The sequence below is a fragment of the Lipophrys pholis genome, assembly GCF_963383615.2.
Source record: "Lipophrys pholis genome assembly, chromosome: 9".
Taxonomy (NCBI): Eukaryota; Metazoa; Chordata; class Actinopteri; order Blenniiformes; family Blenniidae; genus Lipophrys; species Lipophrys pholis.
In genome coordinates this window covers 19,892,687-19,905,736 of record NC_137639.1, presented here as the reverse complement: position 1 = coordinate 19,905,736, position 13,050 = coordinate 19,892,687, and the positions used below count along the sequence as shown (strand labels likewise).

The 13,050-nt window shown below is 40.9% G+C and overlaps 1 protein-coding gene across 1 annotated transcript in view; it reads right to left on the bottom strand.

Moving 5' to 3' along the window:
• Nucleotides 1-1,213: 1,213 nt before the first annotated feature.
• Nucleotides 1,214-13,050, bottom strand: part of bcam (basal cell adhesion molecule (Lutheran blood group)) — a 54,888-nt gene continuing 43,051 nt past the window's right edge. The window contains exons 11-16 of the mRNA XM_080472212.1: nt 12,469-12,593; nt 11,636-11,777; nt 10,682-10,702; nt 7,144-7,285; nt 5,226-5,325; nt 1,214-3,183 (exon numbers count right to left, since the gene is read on the bottom strand). Of these exons, the coding sequence (XP_080328338.1) occupies nt 3,181-3,183; nt 5,226-5,325; nt 7,144-7,285; nt 10,682-10,702; nt 11,636-11,777; nt 12,469-12,593 (533 nt within the window). The 3' untranslated portion in view covers nt 1,214-3,180. The remainder of the gene's footprint in view (nt 3,184-5,225; nt 5,326-7,143; nt 7,286-10,681; nt 10,703-11,635; nt 11,778-12,468; nt 12,594-13,050) is intronic.

The window sequence follows — 13,050 nt, the reverse complement described above, 5'->3', positions numbered from 1 at the left end:
AGGAGAAAAAAAATTAAAAATAAATACATGGATGAAATACATCCGAATCAATTTTGCTACTGATGTGTGAAGATTTCAGAAATTAAATGAGTGGCCTGTAAAAGGTTTCAGCTGCCTCATCATACGGCAAAACACAGCTTCCATACAATTTCTCCATCAATCTACATTATCTGCTTTATCAAGACCAGAGCTGGTGGGGAGAGTTGTGGCTGATCGCAGCTAAAAACCTGAAAAAAAAAAAAGGAAAAGCAAGCACACACAGTGAAGTTATATTCATACATTTAAACCCACCCAGACAGAAGGAGAGCACGGAAACTCCACACAGAAATGCCTTCTTGGCAGATTCAAACCGACTGTGAGAAAAACTGTTCTTGCAATTTCTATCTCAGGATGTCAGGCGGCCGGAGATTCCAGCTGACTTGACTTTGTGCGACAGCAGGATGGACGTTAAGGCGACACTTATTTTTAATCAGTCCCCCCCCCCCCCCCCCCCCCCCCCCCCCCGCAATTGATGGACATTACTATTATAGTCCCTTTATTTCAAATGAAATAATTTGTGTTGTCACTTGTATTGTCTTCTGTTAACTACTTATGTTGAGTGATTTTTGAAGAGCTCTCTGTTCTGTACCAACTTGCATGAGAAATATGATTTGACCAAATAATTCTCCCATAAGTTTAGATTTTTGTTTGTTTCCATTCATCACAATTCATTTTTCAAGACACAAACACAGACTTAAGAGAAACCCTCTTGTTGTGAGGTGCCCTTGATAAGCACTATTCTATCATTTACTAATCCTAAAAAAAACTAAACCCAAAACACATTTTGTTCATTTTGTTTGTTGAAAAAATGACAGACTACTGACTGGGATTGATTTTTTTTTTTTTTTCATTATAAATTCTACACAGCTCCAACAAAATAAAAAGCATCAACACACCACAGAGGTCACAAACAGTGTACCACAAAATATACAGTATACAGTACACACAGAGAGAGAGAGAGAGAGAGAGAGAGAGAGAGAGAGAGAGAGAGAGAGAGAGAGAGAGGCGTAAAGCACTGAGAGAAAAAATAAATTGAAAATAAAATAAAACAAAAAAAAATAATATCTCTGCTCTCAGTGAGTGAAAAAGTGTGGGAAAAAGAAAAACTCAGTAGTTCCAAAATTAAGAATCCCCCCCCCCCTTTCTAAAAAAAAATAAAACAAATACAACTTTTACACCACAATAGTTTTATATGAACAAGTCAAAAACAATTCTCCAGGATCACCCATCTATCTCAACCTGCGGCCAAAGGGTTTACTAACAGTCAGTATGTTTATGGCAAGATCAGCAGACACTGAAAAGAAACAAATGAGGCTTTTGGCTGCTAGTAGTGGTTTAAGGTGAACGTTTGTTGGAAAAAAAAAAAAAAAAAGTAAAAAAAGAAAAGAAAAAGAAAACATATCAAGGCCATTGGTTCCAGTGTACAAACAAAGTAAAAGAGCACATCAACCCGCTATCAAACCTTTCTGGCCCACCGACAGTGTGGTGGGAGGAACAAAAAATGCCAGTATAAAGTACCTAAATCACAGAGACACTCCTGCTGTGACACTCGAAAAACTCCTTTCATTTGGTAAAAAACAAAAAGTTACATCACAAACTCCAGCAGCAAAACCCACATCCCTCCCGCGCCTGTCTCTACCTCCACCGCTGGTTTCAGACCCGAGTCAAACCTGTCTGCGCCCGAAAAAAAAAAACCCCTCTCCCCCCCAAAACAGGTGAAGCTGTTGCCGCCGCACGGCAGCTCACGGAAAGGCCCATTTTGTTGTCATGGAGAACAACTGCACAGCGGGCTGCTGGTGGAGATTGTCCACCATTTCACCCAAATTCCAACAATTTCACAGTGAACGCTGATGATAATTGGGCTGTCTGAGCAGAACCACCGTGCGCCCATTGGGGATCGCTTCTCACCTTTCTGTTCACTCCTCCAGAGTAGAGAACTGAAAGGCGGCAGGAAGTAAAAAAAAAAAAAAAAAAAAAGACCCCAAAAAGAAATTGTAGCAATTATAGCCAACACCTTAGTAACAGCAGAACGCCGCTGGACTCTACATAATGCACAGTACTCCGACCGCGTGACGGACGGGTCCACCAGTGTTTGGATTTACAGTAAATAGCAGGGAACAAAGAAAGACAAGCACACTATTTGGTGTACCGACTTAAAAGTACATATGTCGTGGAAAATGCTGAGAACAAATTTGTACAACGCGAGAGATCGCCTGGCTTGTTTGGCAGCGCGTAATCTGGACGTGAGAAGGCAAGCAATTTTAGAGAAAGGATTGGTGCCATCAAACGTCTCGGTGGCTCTTAATGAAAGCTAATTAGGAACATCGAGAAAAGAGAACATAAACATTCACAGGTGGTAAAAAAAATGCAATTATAAACAGCGCTAAAGCAAACACAGAGCTTCTCCGAGCAGCGACGTTACAGCTGTGAGTGCCAAACAGTGTGCTCGGGGATTAAATATTGTGAGCGTAAATCAACACTTATTATTGAGGTGAATCAAACAGAAGAACAAGCTGTCGTGTTTTACCCCAAATACATCACCGGAAGAGAAGAAAGATTCGTAAGTGCGGACTCCAAAGCAGGAGAGGCGTTCAGTGTCTCATTTGAATGCAGACAAATTGGAAGGAATTACAAAACTGTGGTTTTATGGCACTTTTTTTTTCAGGGTCATTGGCAGCAAGTGAGAAAACTTTTGGCGTTGAACGTCTGTGACACCGGACGCCTCCGCACTGCTGAGGAGTCCAACCACAGATGTGATTGGCGGGAAAAAAGTAATCGAGTGACGTCACAATCAGATTGTGCACATGTATCATTAGAAACCGGGGTTTAGTACGAGATGGACGGAGCTTGGACGATAAAGCTCCAGCCGTCTGGTGTAATCCAGGTTTTCAAACAAGCATGATCAAGACCAAACATGGTGTCAAACCTCCCCAATCACCCCCCCCCCCCCCCCTCCCCAAGGTCCCCAAAATAAAACCAAACGCCCAGCTCCACCGCGTGTTGCCCCCTCCATCAGTCAAACGGTAAGATTTAAAAAAAAAAATCAAAAAATCAAAAATTAAAAATTAGCCCTGTTGACTTCATAGCTGTCGTCCTCTTCCCTTCGTCCCGATGCGAGTTACTTTCAGTCAGCAGGTTTCATCACTGTCGGAGAGAAAAAACACACAGAGAGACCAATAGCATGAGGAGGGTGTTGATTCTGGCTCACGAAAGAACAAAGCGAGATTAAATAGTCTTTAAAAGCCTGCTTTTATTTTTACATTTTGTACGCCTCAAAGCAGTGGGACGTCATTTCTTTTACACCATGAATCGATCCACTCTAGACTTTTATTCACATTTTATTCAACGACTTATCAAGTGCTAATTAACTGTTGACAAACTCGTGTGTTAAGCTCCCAGCAGGGCATCAGCATTAACATTGAATTCAATCAATGAATAATTCACATCTTATATAACACTGGATGAAATGTCCAGGGTTTTCTTGTCGCCAGGAAGTTATATAAAATATATGGTTTCACTTTTACCGTTATATTTCTCGCATTACTGTGTCATGAGAAGTTTACACTTTCATTAAAAGTTGGCAGGAAAAGAGTTAAGGCAATTTATAGCATTATACCCCTGCGAAATATATCACTGTTTGCCGGCATCCGTTGTTTAGCTGAAAGCATTATAAGCTTTTCCTTGATATAGTGGAAATAAAATTAAATGTCTCGGTGGCTTGGCTGTAGCCTTTTAGGCGACAGCTTTCAGGGTGATATATTTTTTAATGACTTCCCAGGAAAGAAACATGACTTGATAGCATCCAGAGACAGATCTTCCTTGTACCATCCATTTCAAAACAAAAAAAAAAACAAAGCAAAATGTGTCTGCTGTCTCGCTGCAGTTCTGAAATGTCAATCAGTTTTCTGTCAAGCGGTTAGAAAAACTAAAAAAGTAAAAAAAATCACATTAAACAAGACTCGCTTAGACCCTTTCAAATCCAAGCTAAAATATGCCACTTCCATAAAGGTCCTGATGAGATGTTTCACATTAGCGGTGGCATTTTCAGGTCATTTGAACTGAAGGACCTTCAACTCAAACCTGCTTTTGTTGAACTAAGAAAGACTTTAGACACTCAATCAGCGTCTGAAGTCCTTCCTTTTTCTTCTCTTATGCTGCTATGAAGGAGTCAATAAATATCAGCAGGACTGGCGTTGTTATTATAAAACATAAGGAGATGGCTGGTCCCACTAGTTTGGTGCTTTTAAGTTCTTCCTACAGTCTTCTACACCTTCAAGTAGCCAGCCAAGCTGAACATATCCCCCACAGGAGGAAATCAAAACATGACTACAGGCGTTAGAGGATCACTCATCCTTTCATGTTCGCAGCCTGGATTTCACATTTCTGGCAATAAAACCCAGACAACATGAAGACTTTATTTCTATTTAAACATTTTTTTTCTACCCCCGTCCTTTGCACTGAGTTTTCTTGGAACTTGTTGTTTTTGACTTGTGCCTGCATACAAGTGTGTATTGATCATAATCAAGTCGCCTAGAAGTTTCAGTCAATTCAGAAACAAGGTTATTTTTCAATCAACAAACCAACATCCATTCACTCTTGAACTTTACTTAAAAAAGCGTTTTAACTATCAGCTAATGTAGACTCCTTTCTAATCTTCCATTCTCAAGCAAAACTGCAGACAGTTTCTTTTGAATCAAGTCGTAAATCACTAAATTGGGAATGTTTCAGGCAGGTTTCAGGACTCTCCACATTTCAGAGACGCCATTGGAAAAAGCTGTAAAAGACATCAGGAGAGTCTTGACACTAATGGGCCCTTATTCCTGCTGCTACTTGACCCAAGTGCTACTTCCAATACAATGAACTGCCCAATTCTTTATAATAGACACAGATCATGTTAACCTGTCTGGAATGTTTATTTATTTTTAAAGGTTTACCTCTTATCTTTCTGCCAGAACACTTTTTGTAATCAGAAACGAACCGGCAATATGAAGTGAATTTGGAGGCTCCACAAAGACCCAATTTCAGGATCTTTATTTTTATTCGTTATGAAGTCACGGCATACGCTCTCATTTCACAGTTTTGCCGATGACTCTCGGCTCTATGTGTCTTCTGCGGTGCCCGAACTGTTCAAATGGCCTCTTTTGATTCGAGTCACCAAATCTGCAGTATCCTGCAACCAGGCTCACCTGTTCTGTGGGAGGTTTTCTGTTGAGGAGACCGGCCTCCTCGTTGGCCTTGTCTGTCTTCATCTCCACCACGATGTCAGTATTCACCTCTCCACCGGCCCTGCACAGAGAAATAGTGTGAACAACTCAATTCGAAGGTCAAAGATGTGGATCCGTGCCAGGTATGAGCCTGTTACAACTAATGGACGTAAACGGGACTGGATGATGCTGATTTCTGTTTTGACACATTGTCTTTTTAAAGAGGAGAGCGACTTGGCATTAATGGGGTACAGCCTCTATTTCTCTTGAGTAAACTTTTTGAAGATTTTTGGCTGTTAACTGTCACTTAACTTTGTTAACTTTCAGAAAAGATAAAACAGCCTTCCTCACTAATTAGGGTATTTTGAGTGAGGGCACAGATGTGACAACACTTTCACTGGCAGAGAGCTTGAATTTTCTTGAGTATAATTAGCAACATGAAAACAAAAAAACATTTGAAACAGCCATGAAAAATGAGAAAATGAGAAAATACATTTCAGGTTTGCTGTTATAACAGGATCAAAAACATCTGAAAAAGTTTGTTTTTCTAGCACTGCCAGCAAATAGGACTTTATTGAATATTATCATTAGGAAAACAAACACATTGATGTTTTAACAATCATTGTGTAGAACTGCCAGAATTACAAAAAAAAAAAAAAAAAGTTTCTTTGACAACTAAGAAAACAAAGCCTACTTTTTTTTCAGTGTCGACATCAGGGGCTTTTAAAATGTGGGAGGATGGAGGATAAGCTGCCCCCCCCCCCCCGAGCACGCACACACACACAAACACAACAATTTTCTAACCAAATGTTTGTCACATTATTAGATATTTCGAAAGGCTGTTGGGATTCATCTCCAACCAAGACACAACCCTCTCCGTGCTAATTAAATGTTCTTATTTCAAATATATGGTAAATCTTATAAATATAGTCTGCAATTGCGATAACTGTTTCACACGAAAGCTTATCGTATGATTTTAATTACACTACATCAACAAATTTTGTTCTGAAAATTAAAAGAAAATACCCATTGCTTTCTTTTTCATGACTTCTGTTCAAAAATGTATAATAGAACAAAAAACTCATGCAGGGAAAAGGCATCTTCTGAAACCCAAGATCTTTCTGGCGCTTTGCTCTTTCAGGCAGAAAGCCTGCCACACGCTTTGAAAACCACTGGACCAGAGTATTAAAGAAATCTGCTGTTATTGGAACTGAAGATTGATGGTCCGTTGCACTAATTTCCCTTTGCAAAACACATTTTGTCATCTTTATACAAGTTATTCATAACTGACAATTTATGGCCCGGACCTTCAGATTCTTAACTTTCTCATACTGCTTCCTCCTTTATGTGCTCACAAGTCTGGGTGAACAACCTTGTTGAAGGCCCAAACCACAACATTGGTTATTATTGTGAATAAGACATGAATGACATAGTTTTTATATGCAATGGCACAATGTGGGATTTGTCAGCGCATATGCTCATTTGTCCATGTCGGGGGCAGCTCAATGCACTACGACCAAATTTCCCTAATCCAAGTGGCTTCATCAGTTCGTGTACGCACTGGTGAAGCCAACTAAACCATGTCCTTTTGTTTTACAAACTACATATAAATCATAATAATAACCCAACTTTGTCTAGAATTGTTAAATCAAAAATAAACTTAGCAACTGCTTCACTTCTGTCATCGGTGCTGTTTTTGTGAGGCCTTTACTGAACCTCCTGCAGCAGAGGTTATTTCCCATCTCCTTCACAAACAGCACCATGACAGGAAAATAACAGTGTTTTTTTTTTTCTTTTCTTTTTTTTAACACATACAGATATAGTGGTTATCGAATCACCACATTTATGACTGTCCACACTTATCCCATCTGTTCCTGTAACCCCGTCTCCCTTTACTCACACTTCCTTCTTGTTCTTCTTGCCGCAGGGCAGCTTGTTCTTCTTGTTAAGAAAGTAGAGGAGGGCCACCAGCAGCAGGAGCAGCAGAACACAGACCACCACGGCGATCACCACTCCGCTGGAGCCTCCTTGTTGCTTGTCAGCTACAGGGCCGTAATGGAGGGACACACGGGGGGTGGGGGGAGGGGTGGAGGTGGGGGGGTGGGGGGTAGCGGATGGATCGGTGGGACAGCGTGGGGAAATTTGAAGGGAGGGGGATTGATCACAGTGAAGGAGGAGGGAGATTTTAGTGGGGGATTTATTTATTTTTTGATTTGTAAGAATGGGAGAAAGGCAGAGAGGCACCGTGAGGGGTGTTTGATTTGCACGGTGTGAGTGGAGAAGGAGGAGGAAGAGGAGGAGGAGGAGGAGGGAAGGAAATGATTTCGATTGGGGTGCCATTTTGTGGAAAATGGGGTGAGGGTGGTGAGGGGAGGGGGATGGGAAGGATCCAGGTGAAGACAATGGATGGACGGATGGATGGGTGGAGAGGATAAAGGGCGGGGATTGGAGTGTGAGGTTAGTTTAACTTTTGAATGCAATGAAATGTGATGGGGCCCAATAACAGGGCCTGTTTCCTGGCAGGTAAAACTAGACAGCTACACAAAAGCAAGAAAACAACACTGAGCATACTCACCATTCACCCGCTCTTGTATTACTACAGTTGTGAGGACTTTATTCTAACTAAAACTGACACTGTCGATTACAAGATTTAACTTTACTCGACATGGAGCCTTTTGAGAGTAATATACAAAGTAATCCTCAAGGATATTACATCTTTTCATTGGTAGTTACTTGTTAATGAACTTGACTTATACGGTGCATTTTACCACCATCAGCAGTGTGAACACGGTCTGTCACACATTCACACAATAATGATGGCTGCCGTACAAGGTGCTCAAACACCAGGGTCAGATTGGGCGTCAAACTGAAATAACACGAAGCTAAAGTTAACAATTAGATCAAAAAGTAAAAAAATAAAAATAAAAATGCTTACCAGCATGTCTAAAGCTCAATATTAACATGTTTTCATTAATGGTTTCTCAGTGTGCTATATGATGGACTGTTTCTTGGCTGCGAGCTCTGACTTCCTGCCGTCTCCACTGGTAGCCTGGTAACCTCACAGTAGTGACAGGACTCCAGGAAAATGTCTGCAGCAGGACTTCGGCTTTTCTTGACCTCATTCAGACCATGTCAGGATAAAGCATGAGGCTGGCGTTACACGCTGAGGTGTCCCTCACAGACAATAGCAGATGGATGAACTTTAACTCACACTGCTCACACGCAGTCAAGTCAACGTTCAAACAACTTCGATTTGAGTCCATCATAACAGGAAATGCAAATTACATGCTAATGCAAATCCCAGCTAGTGGTAAATAATCAACCACAATTCAAACTTGTTTTGTGGATTATTTTTGGCATTCATGTATTTCATTTTATATGCAATCAATAATATTTCTGATGAACTGATACTATTTGTCTATAAGTTTAGAATAGCAATGAGTTTTTTCTGATTATTTCAAAATGCTGTCTTTTTCCATAATTATATGGTTGTTTTTGACTGATCAACAATATTGGGGGATATTTTTTCTTCCTTAATTTTGTCATGATTCATTTTTTTTAATGCTTTTTTTACATTTTACAAAAAAACATACAGGGGCAGAATGAAGAGTTTAGAAAAAAATTTAAAAGTAAGTTATAGATATAAATGTTTAAATATACAGCAGATTTTTTTTACTATTATTTTTGCATCTTTCCTGAAAATTTTTGACCAAAATATTAGAAAAAGTGAATTATTATTAGCGGTGCAACATGTAAACTCTTTTGCCTAAAGCACGGAAAGTATGAGAGAGAAGTGAAAAAAACAAATGAGGTGAGTCTCGAATTTAGTGTGTTCTTATTTCAATAAAAGAGACGTATCAGCAACTTTAAAGGGGTCATATTATATACCTTTTCAACACTTTCACATGGTCCCGTTGATCCAAAAATGTTGTCTTCAAAGTTTATTGCCCCAAATCTAGCTTTAATTGGATTTTCCACCATTTGAATATTGGATCATATGAGCTGCATTTAGCGGCATGTCTGTGTGAGCTGGACTGGCTCAGCCCACACATGCCCACCTTGGAAGAGGAGGAAGTACTTCCTCTTGTGGTGCCATGTGCCAGAGCAGAGCTGCCTTATTATGGGAGGAGTCAAAGGGAGGGCCTACCTTGATTAGGATTGGCTAAACCCCCGATGACACTGTATAGGGTTTGATTTCTGATTCGCTCGTTGGAGCAACACACATTTTAAAAATTGAAACAAACCAGGGAGAGAGGTGACAGACTTTCCCAGATATAGTGATGCACTTTACTGTTGGAAAAGCATTAGAAAGTGAATTTTGCATAATATGACCCCTTTAAGCGACTGGTAACTAAAAATTTTGAAAACTCTGCTCACTACTGCCACCGAAGGGGGAAATGTGGCATTACATCAATCTTAAATGCTGCACCTTTAAATTCTGAAACTGAGGGCCGCATCCCTAAAGGCCTGTCCTCTCAACAACAGTAATACAAGTACAACAGATACACAAATACATCAACTTTTGAAGGCACACAAATGCAATCAACTAATTAACTGTGTGTGTGTGTGTGTGTGTGTGTGTGTGTGTGTGTGTGTGTGTGTGTGTGTGTGTGTGTGTGTGTGTGTGTGTGTGTGTGTGTGTACGCAGACAACAAATTATACACACACACACAGTGACTTACAGCTGGAGACGAACACCGTACACATGTGAGTTGGGTTAGCGATACAGACCTGACTTTAGCACAGGATTTCCAGAGAGCAGCACTTTGAGAGAAAGACAGTTTCTCAGTCCCAGAGCATAGCAAAGCAACAACGACAACACACACCACAAAGAGCACACGCACGCGAAAAGCTCAAGGTACACAAGGTACACACACAGAACCCGGCGGGCGGGAGAAGGACGACGGTTAAAAAGTCAGAAACATGAGTGCAGTCGGAAAGAAGAGGTGACAAACAGACACAGTCACGAAGCAGAGAGAAGAATGGAAGGAATAGAATAGAATAGAATCCTTTATTGTCCCCGAGGGGCCACAAAAACTTTTAGTAGCATCCACAAAATATAGGACAGACATCATACAAAGGTGACAAGAGAAGAAGAATAACAATATACAATATCCACAGTGTTCGGTAGCAAGAGGGCAAATATACAAGATTACAGTACAGCAGAGGAAAGTGTGTGTAGAGGTGCACGTATATGCGTGTGTGTGTGTGTGTGTGTGTGGTGTGTGTGTGTGTGTGTGTGTGTGTGTGTGTGTGTGTGTGTGTGTGTGTGTGTGTGTGTGTGTGTGTGTGTGTGTGTGTGTGTGAGTGTGATGGAAGGGCGGGGGGCAAGAGGAAATGGATGGAGGGGAGGTTTCTAAATTACAGGGTCTGTACAACAAAGAGTCCTGAGAGAAGAAGGGAAGAGAGGAGGAGGAGGAGGAGGGAGAAGGCTCTACCTTCAGCTGAGTTGTGAATTGCTGCAAAAGAGGAGAAGAAAAAGAAGAAAGGGGTTGATGTTACGGCGCCGCAGCAGAGCAGAGCAGGATTCGGTCGCTCAAGCTTGTTGCAAATCCATTTCTGGGTTTGCGTGTGACGCTTTCAGACCGTTTACTGAACCTGTTTCTACCTCAGCTGTAGGAACTATAGCGTAGATCATAATGAGGACACTGGGAGCCACTTAGGCAGGAAGTAATCGTAGAAATGAGTCGTGATAAAACATAACTACCAATCTTTGATAAATTCATTGATCTACAACTTGCTGGGAACGTGTGACGTCAGGGTTATTCATGCAGTTCAGAAAAGGCGGAAAACATTACATCATTATTAGAGCGTTATTAGCTTACACAGTCATTAGCTTAGTACAGTTAATGATGTACTTTTAGCACTTTGTATTTTTCTGTAATTAATTTCATACATTCCATCAGGGAATAATGAAATGGGTCAGTTTGTAAAGTTATACCTTCTATTCCCAAAGTCTCATTGAAGAGATTTCTTCTTCACTGAGAAACTTGTGCATGTGTTTCCTTGAATGAATCTTCATCAAACAGGTACTAAACAATGGCACCAGGATGATTATCATAACTAAAAACACATCTTGAGAGAACAGTTGCTTCAAAATTGTGAGTTCCTATTACATTTCTGCATGAGCACTCACAATACTACAATATATTAATGGTTGAACATGCATTTTCGGTGAGAAAATTACAATTTCAGCATCTTTCTTGAGGCTCATTTCAATTAAAACAACTCAAATACTGTTGAACTGTTACTGAGAACCTGAAATGTAAAGTCTGTGTCTGAATACAGTTTCCATTGTAAGAAGCAGTTTTATTATTAAACCTCCCATCTTGAGCTAGACTGAAGCTGACGGTTGGCAGCCCTGTTGGAAGTGGCGACCACTCCATACTGACCTCGTTTGAGAGATACCGGGACGTTCTTCTTAGCCGTTCCGAACTCGTTGGTGACCTCGCAGATCACCCCGTCCTTCATGACCTCTGCTGTGGCTTGTAGAGTCAGGGTGCTCACCGCCTTGTTTCCTTCCACCGAAATCGCCTGATATGAGCGAAATATGGGAGAAAGAGAAAGAGCAGACAGTTGACGTTTCTCATATTCTTTCATCATGTCGAGAGTTCAATTTAAATTCAAAGTAGACATTTCTTGTTGTTACCATTTGCCCTCATTTATATTTTGTCCTATAGCATCCCGTTACTCTCAAACTGGACACACTAATGACTTTTTTCAAATGATCTCCCTCTTTCTCATTGGTCCTTAAAAAAACGTCAGTGATTCAAATTGAAATATTTTCAACTTTGATCTTCCTCAGATTGCTGTTTGCTTCTGACAGTATCCATTTCCCCCCCATAAGATCATTAAAGTTGTAGCTCATTTTATTACACAATATTTTAATAATGAAGCTGTATTCCCTCGGCAGGTTTCTTTAAAGCTGTTTCATGTGGGATTCTGCGCCCGCTTCTTTTTATGAAACTTTTGAAGTTTAACATAGAATTCTACTAAGAACTCAATATGATATGAAAAAAAAACTCCCATCACGCTTCAAACTTCTCATCCTGAAAATAAGAAAAGCAAAGAGTAGAAGCACAGCCTGTGTTTTTCCTCTTACTCTCCCTTCCAGGGAAAAAGCTACAACTTCAGTTTACTGAATGATGCCAATTCATTCCAAAGAACTAATGAGTCAAAACTGACTCTACTTGTCTTGGTTATGTTTTTTTTTTTAAATAGAGACCTCTTTTCCTGAGGGCTTCCAGGTGAACTGAGGGGCAGGTACACCGTAGGCTGTGCACTTGACGGTCACCGTGTCTCCTTCCTTCCCCACCTCGGCAATGGCTGGAGGCTCGATCACTGGTCTTCCTGTGCAGGAGTGGAGAAAGAGTTGGATAAACAGAGTGAACAATGCAGCTCAAAGTCAAACACACGCACGCACACAGCTTCATTGCATATTGTTGGTGGTCACCAGAGAGGAAAACAACAACAGCTCTGAGCTTCTTCCACCAAATCAACAAGCTTCTTCCTCTAACTCCAACAATACTGTGCCCACCCACACACTGACCATTGTGTGTGTGTGTGTGTGTGTGTGTGTGTGTGTGTGTGTGTGTGTGTGTGTGTGTGTGTGTGTGTGTGTGTGTGTGTGTGTGTGTGTGTGTGTGTGTGTGTGTGTGTGTGTGTGTGTGTGTACAGTGGTGGTATTGCAGGATGTATAATTTACAAAGAACTGTGCTTGGGGGACAGTGTAGAGTCTAATCTGTTTCCCAGCTTTATGCCGTAAGGCCACACACAGATAAATGCTACCGTTGAGGGATAAAGCTAT